This window comes from Capricornis sumatraensis, chromosome 6 (assembly GCF_032405125.1).
Source record: "Capricornis sumatraensis isolate serow.1 chromosome 6, serow.2, whole genome shotgun sequence".
In the NCBI taxonomy this organism is placed as follows: domain Eukaryota; kingdom Metazoa; phylum Chordata; class Mammalia; order Artiodactyla; family Bovidae; genus Capricornis; species Capricornis sumatraensis.
In genome coordinates, this window is record NC_091074.1 from 9,454,201 (window position 1) to 9,474,643 (window position 20,443).

At 51.6% G+C, this 20,443-nt stretch overlaps 1 protein-coding gene across 4 annotated transcripts in view; it reads right to left on the reverse strand.

Moving 5' to 3' along the window:
- Positions 1-613: 613 nt before the first annotated feature.
- SH3RF1 (SH3 domain containing ring finger 1) overlaps positions 614-20,443 on the reverse strand; it is a 164,545-nt gene continuing 144,715 nt past the window's right edge. For all 4 annotated transcript variants that reach the window (XM_068973956.1, XM_068973958.1, XM_068973957.1 and 1 more), the window contains exons 10-12: positions 17,234-17,538; positions 12,384-12,676; positions 614-2,454 (exon numbers count right to left, since the gene is read on the reverse strand). In XM_068973956.1, the coding sequence (XP_068830057.1) occupies positions 2,286-2,454; positions 12,384-12,676; positions 17,234-17,538 (767 nt within the window). In that variant the 3' untranslated portion in view covers positions 614-2,285. The remainder of the gene's footprint in view (positions 2,455-12,383; positions 12,677-17,233; positions 17,539-20,443) is intronic.

Genomic DNA, 20,443 nt, shown 5'->3' on the forward strand with positions numbered 1-20,443 from the left:
ATGGACAGAGGAGCCTGGGCGGCTCCAGTCCACGGGGTCACAAAGAATTGGACACGACTTAGCAAGTCAACAGCAACAACAAAAATTAAAATAGGAAAATACATATATTTTTAACCTGGTAGACACAGTCTTTTTAAACTTAGGACTTTGTGGTTTCCAGGGGAGATTAAAGTCACAGTGAGTCTGCAGACGATGTTCCCAAGCCTTGCTGAGACCTACAGGCTGTGGCACAGGTGGTTTAGGTCTGGTCCTTCTGTAGCTAAGAAAAGACTTGCGAAGTCATCAGATGGTGTAGCCACCGTGAAAGGGGAAAGGGCAGCAGGCATGTCACTCTTTCCCTGGTGAGATGCTACACACTCTTTCAAGAAGACTTTATAACCCTTGGGGAAACCTTAATAAACAAGGTTTGCTGACTGGAGGGCTAAAATATATCATAGCCAGTAAGCTGATTATTGTAGAAGCGATTTGTCTGAGGTATATGCAAAGAATCTTTATGAAGCAGAAATGATGTCAAATGTGTCCCATGTTTAAAAAAGAAAAGAAAAAAGTAAAAGAGTCATAAAGTTTGAACGTCAAATTTTAATCTTGAACCTTTTCTCCAGTCTTCAAATTATTAACATGAAAAGGAATGATAAACTGCAATTTTATCATTACCCTATCGCCAAGTAACAAGCCCTTGTTACAAAATCTCCATCTACTGTGCCCAAAAACCAACAGAAAACCCACACATTATCTAAGTGACCTATTAACAGATGAAAGTTTAACCAACTTCATACCAGGAATCTATTAACAGAGGTACTTCAGTCACATAGCTTAAAATATGGAGAAAAGACAGGTAAAAAAGTGATCTTATCTGGTAGTAGTCTTTTTACTTCTTAAAATTTTTATAAAATACACTAATTTCCCAAAATAAAGAATATTATGACACATTGGTGTCAACTTACACAGATGAAAGCTGATGGCAGCTTTTTTTTCTAGCTGAAGTTCATTTCACCAAAACTTTATATATTACATGAATATCCCAGTATTTTTTTTAAAAAATTCAATACACAGGAACATAATGTACAGTGTCTTATAAAAAATGGTTAATTTAGGAATGATTTCATTTCAACCACATAATATATCTCTTTAAGACCATAAAACTGCTTGCAAGAAGACTCTCAGTCCATGTTTTGACTCCCTAGTTGTAATTCTTAGAGGTGAAAAATGAGAAGGGTTTTCGTTTTTGCTTTCTCATGAGAAAACTGTGGTCGCTGTCTCCACCGCTGCCAGGCCCCCTCCCTGGCTCTGCTGTGAGGGGGGCCCTGAGCCAGGCTGTGCGGCTAGCTGGGGTGGGGGCGGCATGGCTGTTGCAGAGGGGCGGCAGGGATCATGGGCTCAGCCCACACGTGCCCGGCAGCCTGCAAGGGGTGCAGCCAGGGCCTCGGCCGCCCAGGGACAGCAGCGCTCGGAGCGACCTGGGCAGACGAGGGGCTGCCCGGCCCAGCCGCATGGCCGCAGCGTTCCCTGTGGCCGCTGTGTGGGGTGCAGCCCCACCCAGGGGTGGGGGGGCATGGGAAGAACCCTGCGAAGGCCTGTGGCCCTCATGGGGCCCTCCTGCACCACACACAGAGGCCGCCTGCGGTGACAGCACAGGGACATTCAGGGCCGTTCGCAGACAGGGCGCAACCGCGTTTCTTCAACGTCCAGCCACTGAGCCGAGCCACTTCTGTGATGCAACTAAACCTATTTCTGAATACATGCTCTCCAAGGGTTGTGCTTTATTCCCCCTTCTCCTAGGAAATCGGAGACCCTCACAATTAAAGTGAGGACTGGGTTCTGCAGTGACTCCAGGCCCAACCAGAAAGACAGGTGCCCACCTTGCCACCTGGGCCTCCCTCAGTGCCCTGGGTTCACTTGCGGGCCCTGACTTCCCAGAGAGATGGCCAAGCACGACAGCCGGCATCCCGGACCCAAAGAAGGGAGTGAGCCCGGGAGGGCGGGGCCGTCTTCTTTGCCCTCTGAGCCACCAGGGGGTCACCCAGCCTCTCATTGGCTACTGTTTCATAAATTAATAACTTCTCAAAATCATAATCCAAAGAATTCATCTATTACAGGAAAAATTCAAGTTTAAAAAAGCAAATAAATTAGTTAAGCCTTGTAAACAGTTGTCCATCTCAGCTAGGTTCCTTTGTGGAGTGTATCAGACAGCTCAAGGCAGGTGGCAGGTGACCAAGGCAAGGGGCGGAGTGCCCGCGGGCCGTCGGAGGGCTGTAGAGACAGATGCGGTCCGGCCCGGCGGCCCCTCAGATGTTCTCCACGAAGCTCCCGGGGAAGAGCCCCGTCTTCCCGTTCCGCTGCAGCGTGCCCTTGAACCAGCCGTCCTCCCGCTTCTTGTGCACGAACACGATGTCGCCCTCCTTGAGCTCCAGCTCTGCCTCGCTCTGCGGTGGGTAGGAGACCACCACCCGGTGCCTGCGAGGGGGAAACAGAGAGACAGTGGGTGACAGAGAGGAGGTGGGTGACAGAGAGGAGGTGGGTGACAGAGAGACGGTGGGTGACAGAGAAATGACAGAGAGACGGTGGGTGACAGAGAGATGGTGGGTGACAGAGAGAGACGGTGGGTGACAGAGAGACGGTGGGTGACAGAGAGGAGGTGGGTGACAGAGAGGAGGTGGGTGAGAGAGAGATGGTGGGTGACAGAGAGGAGGTGGGTAACAGAGAGGAGGTGGGTGACAGAGAGACGGTGGGTGAGAGAGAGGAGGTGGGAAAGAGATGGTGGGTGACAGAGAGACAGTGGGTGACAGAGAGGTGACAGAGAGACGGTGGGTGACAGAGAGATGGTGGGTGACAGAGAGGAGGTGGGTGACAGAGAGGAGGTGGGTGAGAGAGAGACGGTGGGTGACAGAGAGACGGTGGGTGACAGAGAGATGACAGAGAGACGGTGAGTGACAGAGAGACGGTGGGTGACAGAGAGGAGGTGGGTGACAGAGAGGAGGTGGGTGACAGAGAGACGGTGGGTGACAGAGAAATGACAGAGAGACGGTGAGTGACAGAGAGACGGTGGGTGACAGAGAGGAGGTGGGTGACAGAGAGAAGGTGGGTGACAGAGAGATGGTGGGTGACAGAGACGGTGGGTGACAGAGAGATGGTGGGTGACAGAGAGAGACGGTGGGTGACAGAGAGACGGTGGGTGACAGAGAGGAGGTGGGTGACAGAGAGGAGGTGGGTGAGAGAGAGACGGTGGGTGACAGAGAGACGGTGGGTGACAGAGAGATGACAGAGAGACGGTGAGTGACAGAGAGACGGTGGGTGACAGAGAGACGGTGGGTGACAGAGAGACGGTGGGTGACAGAGAGGAGGTGGGAGAGAGATGGTGGGTGACAGAGAGACAGTGGGTGACAGAGAGGTGACAGAGAGACGGTGGGTGACAGAGAGGAGGTGGGTGAGAGAGGAGGTGGGTGACAGAGAGGTGACAGAGAGACAGTGGGTGACAGAGAGATGGTGGGTGATAGAGAGATGGTGGGTGACAGAGAGGTGGTGGGTGACAGAGAGACAGCAGATGACAGAGAGGTGACAGAGAGATGGTGGGTGACAGAGAGATGGTGGGTGAGAGAGAGGAGGTGGGTGACAGAGAGGTGACAGAGAGACGGTGGGTGACAGAGAGGTGGTGGGTGATAGAGAGATGGTGGGTGACAGAGAGACAGTGGGTGACAGAGCGACAGTGGGTGACAGAGAGACAGTGAGTGACAGAGAGGTGGGTGACAGAGAGATGGTGGGTGACAGAGACAGTGAGTGACAGAGAGGTGACAGAGAGACGGTGGGTGACAGAGAGATGGTGGGTGATAGAGAGATGGTGGGTGACAGAGAGGTGGTGGGTGACAGAGAGACGGTGGGTGACAGAGACAGTGAGTGACAGAGAGATGGTGGGTGATAGAGAGACGGTGGGTGACAGAGAGACGGTGGGTGACAGAGAGGAGGTGGGTGACAGAGAGACAGTAGGTGACAGAGAGACAGTGAGTGACAGAGAGGTGGGTGACAGAGAGATGGTGGGTGACAGAGACGGTGAGTGACAGAGAGGAAGTGGGTGACAGAGAGATGGTGACTGACAGAGAGATGGTGGGTGACAGAGAGATGGTAGGTGACAGAGAGGAGGTGGGTGACAGAGAGGAGGTGGGTGACAGAGAGACGGTGGGTGACAGAGAAATGACAGAGAGACGGTGGGTGACAGAGAGACGGTGGGTGACAGAGAAATGACAGAGAGACGGTGGGTGACAGAGAGATGGTGGGTGACAGAGACGGTGGGTGACAGAGAGATGGTGGGTGACAGAGAGAGACGGTGGGTGACAGAGAGACGGTGGGTGACAGAGAGATGACAGAGAGATGGTGAGTGACAGAGAGACGGTGGGTGACAGAGAGGAGGTGGGTGACAGAGAGGAGGTGGGTGAGAGAGAGACGGTGGGTGACAGAGAGATGACAGAGAGATGGTGAGTGACAGAGAGACGGTGGGTGACAGAGAGGAGGTGGGTGACAGAGAGACGGTGGGTGACAGAGAGATGACAGAGAGATGGTGAGTGACAGAGAGACGGTGGGTGACAGAGAGGAGGTGGGTGACAGAGAGACAGTGGGTGACAGAGACAGTGAGTGACAGAGAGGTGGGTGACAGAGAGATGGTGGGTGACAGAGACGGTGAGTGACAGAGAGGAAGTGGGTGACAGAGAGATGGTGACTGACAGAGAGATGGTGGGTGACAGAGAGATGGTAGGTGACAGAGAGATGATGGACAGTCAGGCTCCAGAGCACACAGAGAGAGATGGTACATGCGGGGAGAGAGAGTCAATGATAGACAGACGGGGGAACAGATAGATGGTAGATGGGTGACAGAGAATAGGTAGACAGATGATACACGGGGGGAGAGAGAATACATGAAAGATGGACGGGGGAATAGATGATGCACAGGGGAGTAGATAGATGGGGGAACAGACAGATGATGAGCGGCAGGAGGAGGGAAGGGGAGGATGAGAGATGACGGAGGGAGGGGGAGGAGGGGGGCAGAGGCAGATGACAGTAGAATTTGGGGAGGGAGAGGGAAGGTGGGGGCTCAGCTGCAGCTTCTCAGAGTCAGGCAAAGCCAGTGTGCATGCCTCAGATGTTGACAGAGCAGGACAGAGCACAAATCTGCCTACGATGTTGGTAAAATGAACCAAACCGCTACCATCCCGTTGAGCAGAGACCTGCTGTGAACAGCACTTGGACGTGCATAAAAGTCCACAAGTGACCAAGGACTGAGCTGGATGAGGCTGGACTCCAGGGAAGCTCTTCCCGGGGCAGCTTGTCCCAAGGTTCACACAAGGAGGGGGACTGGGGCCACCTGCTCAATCTGATCGCCACGGGTCTGACCTATGGTCTGCCTCTCCGAATGTTCTCAGGGATCACTGGGAGAAGGTGTAATTATCACTTCAAGATTCCTGAAGCCTGGCTGGTTTAAGGTCAGCTACCCCCTGCTTCCAGGCTTGTTTCCTTCTGCAAAATTATGCTCAAGAGCCACGGAAGCCATGGGGAGGTGGGCTGTGTCTCACCCTGTGTGGTCTCTGCCCACCTGTGTGACCAATAGGAGCCTGCACAAATGATGATCTGGGGTGCTGAGGCTGGGTCCTAACAGGTGTGCGGCAGCCTCCGGGAAACCACCTAGGCTGCCAGGTGAGTCATCCCCCCGCGCACAGACGTGCAGGCCCGGTAAGTCAGGTCTCTTTCCAAAAGTCGGTGGCGACGTGGGCAGCCACCTGGAAGGGATCTTCTCTCCCTACTCAAGCTTTCACAAGACTGCAGCTCAGGTGGATGTCTGGACACTAACCTCAAAAAATGCCCTAAGCCAGGACCAGTCACGTACACCACCCCCAAACTCCTAACTCTCAGAACTGTGAAACAATACATGTTCACAGTCAATTTGAGCCTCTGATTCCGGAGTAATGTTTTACACTTATAAATGTGGACACACCTCTCTCGCTGGTTGATGCTAATCAGTGAGTATTAAGCTATTCAAGTGGTTGAGTTTCTATGCTCATTTGGTTCTCAAAGTCAGAAAATGAATTTAGAGCCTAAACGGTGACCCCCTCCACTATTCTTGCCTGGGAAATCCCACGGACAGAGGAGCCTGGTGGGTACAGGCTACAGGGTTGCCAAGAGTTGGACACAACTTAGCAACTAAACAACAACAGAGCTGTAAAACCAGCTCAACTTCTACTCTCATTTGGCACTGAAAGTCAGAGCGAACGAACTTCTAGCCTCCTAGGACTCACTCTTAACAGCACATAGAGAATGTCATGGCTGAAAATATAGTCGTCGGAACTGGGTCTACACAACTGCCTCAACCTCATGAAACCCATCGGAGCGCAGTCCTTCTGGAGGATCACTGGTTTTACCAGCCTCCAATCCATAAGGACCAGAATCCATTCACGCGAGGACGTGAACAAGAGCCTCAGGCTATGACTTGCTCAATAAAGGCATCTCTGCAAAGGCCCAGTGGCCGCCTGGACCATTCCTGGGTGACCCTGGGCTCGGGAACCAAGTTGCCATCTGGGCTGTGGAGCAGAAGCGCAGCATGGAGGCTGCCTGGCTGTTCGTGAGAGGTCCTGGGAAGCCAGAGACAGGACAGGCTGTGAGCAAGCCTGTGGGTAGCCGGGGAGGCCTGGCCTCTTGTGAGAAGTGGGCCTGGGGCTTATGCTCAGAGCAGCTTTTGCTTGAGCCTCAGTCTCCTCATCTTTGCACTAGGATGGCTGTGACCACACAGGTGTTACCAGATGATGTGGGGACAACAGAGGCATGACACACTCAGCTACAGGGTTGCCAAGAGTTGTCTATGACAGAATTCACACCTTAAGTGCCAGTTCCCACCACGACTGTGTGTCTTGGGCAAGGGCGGGCGGGCGCCTGGTGCTTCCAGGAGGTATGACCTGGAGGACAGCAGCCTGAGCACACGCCTGACAAACTCTAGAACGACGGAGCCAGGGTTCTGGAAGCCCTTCTCTGACAGCTTGCAAAGCAGGATGAACGAGTCCATCGTGGGCTACTCTGGAGGAAGGGATCCAGATGAGAAGGTGTCTCAGCTCCAACGCCAACAGGCTGAAGAGCCTGTGAAAAGCTGCCATCTGGGGCAGGTTAACATTTGAGCAAGCTCCATAATTATAGAAAGAAGCACACAAGTAATTCAGAGCTAATCTCTGATGAAACGTATTGCTCCTGGTCCTCTGTGAGCTGCCTTAAAGGTGAAATGGAACAAAAGCAGTTCTTGAAAAAAGTAACTAGATTAACATTTGCATTTTAGAAAATGCACTAAACCAACTCTGTCAAACATTTTCTGAACTAGAACTGCTGCTTAGCTAAGACCACAATCTTCCTGCCGAGTCCCCAGGGGAGAGGGTTTCCATGGCTGAGTGATGAGCCTCCTGAGTTGAGTGGAACGAGAACCATGACCTTGGAAAATAGGGAGACCACTAGCTGCAGCAGAGACTCTGCTCAGACCCCGGCCCTGGCTCGAAGAGCGATGTGCCCACAGATTCCCAACAGGGACGTTCAAGACCAACGCTGGGCACAGCGGACCACCATCTCAGGCCCGGAGAAGCTTTGCCAAGTCCATATTCTCTGACCCCAGGCAACGTGAGTGCAGCCACAGAGCCCAACACCTGTTGCTCCAGCCACGCCCCCTCGAGTGTTCTGAGCAGGGATTCTGGGGCATCCGGTGCCTCAGGGGCCATACTTCTCTCCACGCCCGCCATGGACCGGGGGTCCACCTTCCACGTCTGCACCCCAGCCTTGCCGCTCTGGCGCCTCCCACCTGAGCAAATAACCTGCCTGTCCTCCCAGCCTCCAGTCTCTTCCTGTCCGCACCGCATTCTGCACATGATCAACATACTAACTTTCTTAACTGCCAGTTCTATTTGCAGCTATTTCTCGCTCAGTATTCTTTACAGCTTCCCACCTCCTCGGAGCAAGGTTACTCCCCAGTCTGGCATGTGAAGCGCTCAATGGCCTCAGTCTCTGCAGCTACAGCTAATGGTTATCCCCGTGAATGTGCACACACACCTGTGCACAGGGACACAGCCCCCAGGTATGGCCTCTGCCCCCAACCCCAGGTCTTGGTTCATACGGTCCCCTGGGGGCTCCCTTGGACAAACCCAGAGTCCACCCATGTCCAACAGGCTCTCAAAGCCTTGCTCCATCTGCCCCACGACTGAAGGAAACTTCATCCCTGACTAGATTCCAGAAGCCCTGTGCATGGTCCTTAGCACAGTACACACAGCCATCCTTCCTAAGAACGTCCAATGACAAAAGGAAAGGTTTTACTGTATAGCAAAGTGATTTTTCCAAATGTACAACGTTCCTCAGAAAGGAATGAAATTCTGACAGAAGTTACAACATGGATGAACCTTCAAAATATTATGCTAAGTGAAATCAGTCACACACAATTCCACCTATGAGGTGTGGAGACTAGTCAGACCCAGAGAGACAGAAACGAGAAGGGGGTTTGTCAGGAATTGGGGAAGGCGGGAATGGGAAGTGAGTGTTTAACGGGGTGACGAAAAAGCTCTAGAAATGGATGGCAGTGATGGTTAAACAACAATGTGAATGTACTTAAGGCTACTGAACTGTATCCCTGAAAAAAAAAATGGCACATTTTATGGACATTTTACCACAATTTTAAAAAAGATAAATGAATTTAAAAATAAATGAAGGGACTTCCCTGGTGGTCCAGGGGCTGACTCCCTCCTCACAGTGCAGGAGCCTGGCCAGGGTTTAACCCCTGGTTAGGGAAGTGGATCTCACAGGTTGCAATTAGGAATTCTTATGCTGCAACTAAGACCCGGTGCAGCCAGACAAATACATATTTTAAAAAATTAATGGAAAGCTGAAAGAAAGAAGACAGACAAGGAAGGAGCAAGGAAGGAAGGAAAACCATCCAGAGCTACGTGGCTCCTGGTTGTTGGGATGTGCCTCCTGCTCTTTTCGGACAAAGCCCGGAGGTCGCAGGGGGCACGGAGGGCGGCTCACAGGCCCGGCTGCGAGGGCCTCAGCCTCTCGTGCAACCCTGAGATCTGGGGGGTGCTGACCAGGGTGGAAGGCAAGAAAGAGACACCTGCTGTGCGAAGCAGCTCCCCGGACACCCCCAGGGCAGTCTTTCCGCTCCAGGCTCAGGCACTCTGGCCTCTGCTTCGATGGGCACTTGTAGTCTTTCGTTAGCACAAATTTCCCACTTCCTTAATTTTTTTGGTCTTTCTCATGTTTTCTGCAGTTCATGTCTTTTTGCTTCTAATCTCTCCGGATCTCGCCCAGATTTAGTCCCCAGGCTCTGGGAGGCAGGGTGCCTGCTGTCCTGTCCGGGTGGCTGACCTCTACTACGGTATGTCACTAGCACAACCAAACTTGCCTGCTTTGTAGTTTGCTTGAAGTCTGAGCAACTTGCGCTCATTGCTTCACCCAGTGGGTTTACGGTCACAGCCTCGGATTAATCATTCCGTGGAAGCCCAGCTGCCTCTCTATAAATCTATCCTGTCCAATTTGTATGTTTTCTGGTATGGTCCCTGATCAAGGGTCAGAGGTCCTTTTCCAGTTTAGCAGATAGGCTTATAGGTACATGGTTATCAGTTTAAATCCTAAACTTGAAAATATACGGAGATGACTTGCTGTGTCTCCTTTATCTGTAATTTCTTTTTCTGTGTCACATGTACTTTATTTGCCATCCCTTCTGAAATATTTTATTTCTCCTTTCTCTTTGCCGTTTCCTAATTATTTTTCTCAGTCCTTCCAAAATAGAGCCTGCACTTTCTGCTTTATTATCTCCGCTGTCATCAATTCTATTCCGCCCCCAGAATACAGCATTTCTTGCTTGTTTTCCTCAGTCTCTCTCACAAACACAAAAGATTCCTTCTGCTCCTCAGAGAACAGGCTCAGTTGGTACCAGATCTGCCAGCATGCCTCCAGGCGCCTCCCTCGCTCTCATAGTGTGAGATGGAAGCAGAGCTGCCCTTTCTCCCGCTGGAGGTTTATGGGGCAGGGTCCCACCTCGAGAGGAAATTTTATCCCTGTTGTCACTCTCCTCTGTAGATGAATCCCATCTCATACTAGACTGATATTAGACATTAAAAATATTTCTGTGGAACTCTAGAAGGAAAAATTCTACCAGAAGAGCCCCACGCTCTCGCACTTTGCGGGGGCAGGAGTCGTGACATTTAGACTCTGGTGAATTGAGGATGCTAAGATCCTGAAATGCTTCCTAAATTACACTGATGTGAAAGCTAACCTTCCCTGCATTTTTAGCATGAAGTGGTTTTTCTTAGGTTGAAATTTTTTAAATTCCAAAAGGGTAATCCCTAAAATACATCCTTGGAAGTTTTTGAGTAACCAAAAAATTTCCTTCCCAGTGGATAACATAATAGACTGTTTTCCTATGCTACTTGCTTCCATACGTTTTTCCGATTGTGTCTATAGTCAGGCAGACCTAAGCAGCTGAGTTAGACACATAGCATCACCATCACTGTAGGATGGCAAAAAGGCTGTGAGAAGCTGGCAAGGTTGGCTGTTAGACTCAATATTCCACTGAGCACGTGGATTATAAAAATATAAACGTGGGGCAGAAATTCTCTCCAAAGACCACTTTCCCACTTGTAAAAATGGAAATGCTTCCATAAAATACCAGGCAGAGGATCCCAGCGTGCCCTGCCCACGTGTAAACCCGCCTGCTCCTTGTCTGGAGGGGCAGCCGCCTGGGGCCCCTCCTGTTGAGAGGCTCTGGACTGTGGGAGCCTTCTGTAAGCAAGGAGCCCCTCTGTGAGCAAGGCTGGGGTGCAAAAGCTTGGAGACTGGCACACCTGGCCTCTGGAAAGAGCCAGCGCTGGGGGCAGGGCCAGGGAGAGGTGGCGGCGCTGGCCAGAGCCTGGCGGGGCTGGGGGGGGCTCTGGTACAGTGAAGCAGCCCCCCAGGCAGACACAGGGACACCACCAGTGACAGGAGAGCGGGCAGGCTCAGCTCGCAGGGGGACCTGCACTCAGCATCGGGGGCCGAGACTGCCTCTGTGGCCCAGAGAGAGTAAATGAGTCACTGGACTGGGTCCAGGAGCAGAGGCACCCTCCCTGGAGAGCCAAGAGACACCGTAGGAAAAGGCAAGACTCTTGGAATGAAGGGGGACGTGAACTTGGGGCAAAACCTCAACGCTTTACTGAGACTCCAGTGGATGAGGGGAAAGACAGAATGGTTTCACGGGTGAGGCAGAAACACTTTAGGGTAATGTCTCATTTCAAAACTGGTTTTAGAAGGGTCAGAGCTACACAGAATTATCTCATGCCCCCATAAAAGTACACAGCGAATGGTGTACTTTGTATTTCAGGCATAGATTGTTTGATTAATTCTTTCCCGAGTTACTTCTGGGTAATAAAGTAAGCCCCCCAAACTGTCTGAGTGCAGGCCTCAGGTTTCAGTGGGTATTTCATCTGAAATACAGAGTTCAGGTGGATTTACGTCATTGTAAAGTATAACACTTTACAGTAAGATCCTGAATCATTAACAGAAAATACTGCCCCAAAGGCGACACTTCCACAGATGAGAAACATGCTCTGTGTCAGACGCAGGGACACGGGGACTCGAGCCTGCAGAGACAGATGGCACCTCCTCCAGCAAATGCTTACATACTCATGCTAACATTACGGGAAAACAGTCCTCTAGTTTCAGAGTGCTTCAGGCCATCTTCCAGGCAGCAGACCATGCTGCACTTTTAATTCATATAATCCGAGCAGGTTTTTGGTTTTGTTTTTTTTTTGCTCTTGGATCAGCTTTATTTTTTCCCTAGCAGGTTTCTGTTTTATTAAGTAGATTTTCTTTCCTAACATGCTCCGAGAGCCCCAGCGGCGAAACAGACAGGACAGCTCCCATTTGTAAAGGTGACTCGAGGCCACAGTCACTGAACGGGGTTCACTGTTCTGAGGGTAACGGTGCCCCGTCAGCGGGTCAGCAGGGGTCAGGCCAGGAGAACCCTGCCACACTCTGGCTCAGGAAGAAGCTGAAGAGAACTCGGGGGGACGGGACACTCCAGGTGCCCTACAACTAGCAGGCAGTGGTGTTCATAAACCTTCGATAAAAAGGGCTGAAGATGAAATGAGGGTGGCTGGCTGGCCGTGAACGAGGAGCCAGGAGAAGGCAGGGACCAGGGCTGCCGTGAGCACTGCCCCGTAGAGGAGAGCTCTGGAGACGTGATGGAAAGGGGTGAGGATGTAGAGGGGACCGCAGAGATGGAGCGCGTCACCCGAGGGGCACAGGAGCCAGCGCCGGCTGTCACCGCAGACCCCAGGAAGGAGCCGGAGATGCCGCGGGTGCCACAGACCTGGCGGCTCCCAGCGCCCATGACGAGAACCCACCTCTCGCACACGGCGGGCCGCACCTCACTGGCTGTGGGGCCCAGGGACGAGCAGGGTTGCCGGGGGGGTGGCGCCACTGGGGCCGAGTCCAGGGAGCAGGCCCTGCGCTGGGGGCCGGGGGCCACGGGGTCCCCATCGCAGGGCCCGGGGCAGGCGCATGGGGGCCCCAGGGGCCCGCAGGACAGCTCGGCCCCCAGCTCAGCATCCAGCGTGGGTGAGGCCGGCGGTGATCCCCGCGGCTTGCGCTTGGTGGAGGCCCCGGACAGCAGCTTCAATAGCCCCTTTTTCTCTTTCTAAGAAAAAAAAAAAAAAGTGCATGGGTTGGAGACATGGTTCTGCTGGTAGAGTTTCAAGTTCAGATTTGAGACTTCCAAGGGACCCCTGAGGGTGTCTGGGACTCCTGGTCTGGCTCCTGGGGCTGTGCGCTCAATGCCCTTCACCTCTCTGCACAACCCCCACCCACTTGCGCATCTTCCCTGGTTCTGGACACTCAGGTGCTCACCACCAACCTCCATGGAGGTGGGATGAGCAGATAAAAAGGATGAGAAACCAAAATCCCACCAATTCACTTCCCAGGCTTGGTGAAGGCGAAGTAGACACTTGAGGACAAAATGGAAATTTCAGACAATAGCTTTAATTTCCTGAAATTCTGCCTGTTCTATACTCAACTAACATAAACCCACTTGCATTTTAGTATCTTACTCCACAGCCATAGACCTGCAGCTTATCCCTTACAGGGGATGATGTCTTGATCAGGGTGAAGGGCTAAGTCATATTCACTTATCACTATGTTGATGAAATTTAACAAGCTGATAATAACAGAAGTCAAACCATATCTGTTGTGCAAATACTTCTTTAATTAAAAAAACAAAGTCGTGTCCAACTCTTTATGACCCCATGGACTATAGCCAGGCTCCTCTGTCCATGGGATTCTCCAAGCAAGAATACTGGAGTGGGTTGCCATTACCTTCTCCAGGGGATATTCCCCACCAGGGATCAAATCTACATCTATATTTCAGGCAGATTCTTTACCAAAAACAACTACAAAATTAAAAAAAAAAAAAAGCCCATCAGTATAATGAAAAGATTTTACGTCTCTTTTTGCAAGCAAGTGTATAATTGAGAATTACTCCCATCAACCTCACGCCATAGAAGCCACCTCATGGGTCTTGGTCTCCTGGGGTCTTTTCCTTGTGGTCTTGCTCTGCTAGGAAACCAGATCTAGGGCTGGCTCTTCTCTGTGCCCAGACCCCAAGTGTCAATATTCTTCTGATGCCCAAAGTAATAACAGCCATCATTTTAAATTGCTTTACTAATGTGTCACCTGGGTCATCAAGTCCTCTGACTGAAAACACGGTCCGAAAATACAATAGTTGAGAGAAATAACCCTTTAGAATGCTCCCTAGGCAAACTGGGACTATTAAGATCCCCTAACAGGGAAGGAGAACTGTAAGCAGCCCTAGAGGAGAGAGAACACCGAGGAATTCTTCCTGAATACTGACTTAGTTCCCACTCAGTCAAATATCCCTTGGGCGCGGTGGCGGGGGGTGGGGGGATCCATAACAACAGAGTTCAGTGAGAGACAGTCTGGCAGAAGGAAATAAAGGTAAGCATTTATCAGACGATCAATCATCCCAGGCGGTCTGCACCACGGGCCCCATTTACCTAGCGTGGCCCACAGCACTGTTAACCTGCGGGGCAGGGATTTTCCCCATAAAGGTCATTATAGAACACTGATCAGAGGTCCCCGAGCTACACATTAGGCCCTTGTTAGTCATCCACTTATACAGTAGTGTGCGTATATCAATCCCATCCTGCCTCTCCCTCTCTTACCTCCTGTTAACCATGTTTGTTTTCTACATCTGCGACTCTACTCTGTTTTGTAAACAAGTTTGCTTGTGCCCTTTCTCTTTTTCTATCCCACACATAAGCAATATTATATGGTATTTGTCTCTCTGTGTCCGCCGTACTTCACGCAGTGTGACAATCTCTGGGTCCATCCATGTTGCTGCAAACGGCATTATTTTGCTCTTCCTTATGACTGTGTACATGTCCCACACCTCTTTGACCCACTCCTATGCTGACGGATACTTAGGCTGTTTCCACATCTTGGCTGCTGTAAACAGTGCTGCTGTGAACAATGGGGTGCACGTATCTTTCTGAATTATGGTTTCCTCTGGGTATATGCCCAGAAATGGGACTGCTGGGTCATATGGTTACTCTATTTTTCAGTTTTTAAGGATCCTCCACACTGCTCTCTGCACTAGTCATCATATTTACATTCCCATAACAGTGTACAAGGGTTCCCTTTCCTTCACATCCACTCCAGCCTTCTCATTTGTAGACTTTCTGATGATGGCCATTCTGACCAGTGTGAAGTGATATTGATACCTCATTGTAGTTTTGATTTGTATTTCTCTAATAATTAGTGAGAACTGATCTTAAAAGTTACAAGAAAATATATGCATGGCCTGAAATTCAGAAGGAAATCCTGAAGCTTCAAGGGCAGTGGGTGGGCTCTCCAGAAAGAAGCTCCAAGCACACACTGTAAATCACCCCAGCAGGTGAAGGTGCAGAAGCTCCCGATGATGAAGGCACTTGTGTGATGATGATGCCCCAGGAAGTGACAGAAAGGCCTCCACAAAAAGATCAGGAGATGGGCCCCCAAGAAGAACATACCACGGCTGTGGCAAGTCAAGATGCTGAAGGCCAGAATGAACTTAAACTTACAAAAATGTGAATGACCAAAAAAAGTGGGGGTGGGGTGTGTGCTGCTTTAAAGTTTTGTTGGGAACAAGAAAGACATGGATCTGGTGCCTAGGGTGGATGGTGGTCCTCAGACGCATGAAGAGTCCCTTTCAGACTAGACAGGAAGTACAAACCTTGGTAGGAGGGAAACGGGGGAGCAACTGGGATTCAGAGATGAAACCACTCCTCCCGACAGGCTGATCCACCCCGGCGGACTGAGGAAATTAACAGCTGGAACACAACTGATCTCTGACAGATCCTGGTGAACCTGGGACCAAGGTCAACTCAACATGCCAAAGATAGGCATGTGTGGTCCTCATTTTCACAGATGACCACAACAGTGCTTGCAGACCACCTGGGAAATCCTAAAACAGGGTGTCTGATGAAAGGCTGACTCAGAAAAGGAAGTGAGACCAAGGAAGTCTCCTACACGAGATGTGGGCTAACAGGTTACAGCAGAAATGGTGAGGCGACTGGGGGACTGTTTGGATGGGAGAATGAGAGACAGCTGGATCTCATCCAGGCATCCGCCAAGCTCTCTCCAAGTGTCCCGGCAAGAGGATGGAGTGATGGGGGTGAAGTGACACTCCTTGCACTAATCATGGGTCACTGAGTTTATAGCCATTAGGGACAACCTCTTTAATGAATTGGGAACATTGAATGAGGTGGCAGATTTAGAAAGGGAAATTAGAAACCTGTGACATGAAGCATATGGGGGGGGAAAGCCCTCAAGAGTGAAGCCTTTAAGAAAAGATGATAACCCTGAACTCCCTGCAGGGATCACATAGAAAGGAGACCATCATTTTCTATGCAGTCCCTCAAAGCGCAGCGCGAGGGTCTGAAGTCACAGGGAGACAGGTGTGTGCTGACAGAGCTTTCCAGGAGTTCGAGCTGCCTGAAGACAGTGTTGATGCTCCGCAACAGGACACAGGGACCACAGAGGCCAGTGGCCACTTGTCAGGAGGGGGACTGAGCGGGGCAAACAGGTCACTGCTCTCTGCTTCTGGTGTCTTCGCCCTCCGGCCCTGATCTTCCTTCCTCCCTTATAAGGAGATCCCTTTGCTTATTATATTGGGCTCACTCAGCTAATCCACTCATCTTTAGACCTTTAATTGAATCACATCTGTAAGACCCCTGCTGCAACGTAAGGAAATGTATTCTCAAATTTCAGGGATCAGGACATGGGGGCCGTTATTCTTCCTAGCACAGGCATCCTGCAGATTGCATGAATCCTTCCTTTGGAGGCCTGGGCTCCAGAGCCCGATGCTCTGAGACAATGGCCCCTGATGCCTTATCCTGGAACCTTCAGATCTAAGCTGTAAAGTAAGTTTACTTTCTGAAGATCCTGGCAGGGTTGACCACATGAGCTTGAGTACAAGTTTAATGTAGTTAATCATAAACATTGAACTGATACTGATCTTTTGCAAAAGCACTCATGTTAACTCAACAATTAAATATTAACTTTTTAGTAGGCTAAGTTTATTTCCTTATAAAGCCCTGCTCACAGGCTCCCTGGTCATTTAAAGAGCGACGTACATGACCGTGAAAGCAGGTGTGACCCCACAGCTTCCCAGAGCTGGCAAGCGGTCTGGGGGGCACGCATGAATACGGAGTGGAAGTCACGCCCGCAGCACGATTACCAGAGTCTGCTGCAGGCTGCTCTTTCTGTGCACGTTTCACCACCACACACGCCTCTGTCTACAACCCAGCCACAGGTCAGTCTTTCAAACATAGCTTCCCACTTACAATTTCTTTGAAATTCAGGCCCAAAGGATCTTTTTTTTATAAAAAAGATCAAATTAGAAGTTAATTTCCCCCTATATCTCAAGTCAAGAGAAAAACTATCCGCATCCACACAGATTATAATCAAATACAGTGCAGGAACAATGAATCCACCAGCAACACTTAGGATCTACAGTTCCAGCTCCTTCATATCCTAAGTGCATTTCTGCAGAACAGTTAACCAGAAGCAGAGCTCACTCACCGGGAGGAGTTCAGGGCAGCGAGGGGTAGGGGAGTGAGCGGCTAGGGGACAAGCCCCAGAGCTGAATGGAACCCCACCTCCCCGCACCCCAAGTGGGTCAGCAGCTGCTGGGGCTCACCTTGCCGTCCTTGTCTGGCCTGGCTGCCGAGCCGCTGTCAGGAGAGGTGGGTGTCCCCGGGAGCAGGGTCAGAGGGCGGCCGCTGGGCTCGGGCTCCAGGGAGGCGGCAGGGATGCTCGCCGGGGCTGTGGTGCAGGCCAGGGGGCCTCCGACCCGGCCCAGGCCGCTGGCAGCTGCGTGCGCAGGGGGGCCCAGTGGGGCAGGGGGCTGTGGCGACGCCAGGGGGTGGTGGGACTGCCCCGGGGTGCTCTGAACCTGGATGGGTGTCACGGCTGCCGTGGGACGCTCCTGGCTGTGCGCTGAGACTGGACAAGGGAAGAGAGGAGGAAAGCGTGAAGAGAGGAGGAAAGCATGAGTGGAGCCTCGCTGCTCACTGAGCCCTGCGCATGTCAGTGATGAGAAACCATGGCGGTTTAGACACTCTGACCCTCGAGGGGCCCCTGGACATCATCCCCTCCCTGATCCCAGGTCAGCGCCCCACTCGGTCCCATGACACAGTGTCTGCTGCCATGTCTGCTGTGTGACAGCAGGGCGACCACACCCAGGGGTGCAGGAGTTCCCCCGGGCTCCGGCCGAGGCACCACCCCTCACGCACCCAGCTGGGCAGAGCAGCCTGGCCCCAGGGTCGCTTCCTATTCTCCCTTTTCTCAGAACCTGCCATCCTCCTCTGGATTTTTGGATAGAACTGAACATGTTTTCTCTATCACTGTTAACCAAGACCCCTGGGAGGTTTTAAACGCTTCAGGAAGAAGAAAGCTACTTAAGGTCTGACTGTGTCTGAAACAGAGCGGTGACTAAGCTCATCCCAGCACCCAGACGGCAGTCCGCGGGCTGTGCCTCTGCAGCAGTGGGACCTCAGATGGCTGGTCTCGACCACAGGAGTCACATTTTCAAGTACTATCGACATTCTCAGGACCCGCCCAGGAACAGTTTCTTTCAGACTCGTGGTCTGGAGACCAGGCTTGGACTCACAAGCCGGGCAGGCGAAGCCAAATGAAGCCGATGTAAAGTGATGGTGCTGAGACTGTGCTGCACCCCCCCTTCCTGTTATTCAGTGTCTTCTTCCACCTCCCTCGGCAGAGTGCCTTAAAGTGCCACCTTCCTCTGTCAGACTGTCCCAAAGTGCCACCTTCCTGTCAGATTGTCCTAAAGTTCCACCTTGCTCTGTCAGACTGTCCCAAAATGCCACCTTCCTCTGTCAGACTGTCGCAAAGTGCCACCTTCCTCTGTCAGACTGCCCCAAAGTGCCACCTTCCTCTGTCAGACTGCCCCAAAGTGCCACCTTCCTCTGTCAGACTGACCTGAAGTGCCACCTTCCTCTGTCAGACTGTCCTAAAGTGCCACCTTCCTCTGTCAGACTGTCCCAAAGTGCCACCTTCCTCTGTCAGACTGTCCCAAAGTGCCACCTTCCTCTGTCAGACTGTCCTAAAGTGCCACCTTCCTCTGTCAGACTGTCCTAAAGTGCCACCTTCCTGTCAGACTGTCCCAAAGTGCCACCTTCCTCTGCAGACTGTCCCAAAGTGCCACCTTCCTCTGTCAGACTGTCCCAAAGTGCCACCTTCCTCTGTCAGACTGTCCTAAAGTTCCACCTTCCTCTGCAGACTGTCCCAAAGTGCCACCTTCCTCTGTCAGACTGTCCTAAAGTGCCACCTTCCTCTGTCAGACTGCCCTGAAGTGCCACCTTCCTCTGTCAGACTGTCCCAAAGTGCCACCTTCCTCTGTCAGACTGACCTGAAGTGCCACCTTCCTCTGTCAGACTGTCCCAAAGTGCCACCTTCCTCTGTCAGACTGTCCTAAAGTGCCACCTTCCTGTCAGACTGTCCTAAAGTGCCACCTTCCTCTGCAGACTGTCCCAAAGTGCCACCTTCCTCTGTCAGACTGTCCTAAAGTGCCACCTTCCTCTGTCAGACTGTCCTAAAGTGCCACCTTCCTCTGTCAGACTGTCCTAAAGTGCCACCTTCCTGTCAGATTGTCCTAAAGTGCCACCTTCCTCTGTCAGACTGTCCTAAAGTGCCACCTTCCTGTCAGATTGTCCTAAAGTGCCACCTTCCTCTGTCAGACTGTCCTAAAGTTCCACCTTGCTCTGTCAGACTGTCCCAAAATGCCACCTTCCTCTGTCAGACTGTCGCAAAGTGCCACCTTCCTCTGTCAGACTGCCCTGAAGTGCCACCTTCCTCTGTCAGACTGTCCCAAAGTGCCACCTTCCTCTGTCAGACTGTCCCAAAGTGCCACCTTCCTCTGTCAGATTGTCCTAAAGTGCCACCTTCCTCTGTCAGACTGTCCCAAAGTGCCACCTTCCTCTGTCAGACTGTCCTAAAGTGCCACCTTCCTCTGTCAGACTGTCCTAAAGTGCCACCTTCCTGTCAGATTGTCCTAAAGTGCCACCTTCCTCTGTCAGACTGTCCTAAAGTTCCACCTTCCTCTGTCAGACTGTCCTAAAGTGCCACCTTCCTGTCAGATTGTCCTAAAGTGCCACCTTCCTCTGTCAGACTGCCCTGAAGTGCCACCTTCCTCTGTCAGACTGTCCCAAAGTGCCACCTTCCTCTGTCAGACTGTCCTAAAGTGCCACCTTCCTGTCAGATTGTCCCAAAGTGCCACCTTCCTCTGTCAGACTGTCCTAAAGTGCCACCTTCCTGTCAGATTGTCCTAAAGTGCCACCTTCCTCTGTCAGACTGTCCTAAAGTTCCACCTTCCTCTGTCAGACTGTCCTAAAGTGCCACCTTCCTGTCAGATTGTCCTAAAGTGCCACCTTCCTCTGTCAGACTGTCCCAAAGTGCCACCTTCCTCTGTCAGACTGTCCCAAAGTGCCACCTTCCTCTGTCAGACTGTCCCAAAGTGCCACCTTCCTCTGTCAGACTGTCCTAAAGTGCCACCTTCCTCTGTCAGACTGTCCCAAAGTGCCACCTTCCTCTGTCAGACTGTCCTAAAGTGCCACCTTCCTGTCAGACTGTCCTAAAGTGCCACCTTCCTCTGTCAGACTGTCCCAAAGTGCCACCTTCCTCTGCAGACTGTCCCAAAGTGCCACCTTCCTCTGTCAGACTGCCCCAAAGTGCCACCTTCCTCTGTCAGACTGTCCTAAAGTTCCACCTTCCTCTGTCAGACTGTCCTAAAGTGCCACCTTCCTCTGTCAGACTGACCTGAAGTGCCACCTTCCTCTGTCAGACTGTCCCAAAGTGCCACCTTCCTCTGTCAGACTGTCCTAAAGTGCCA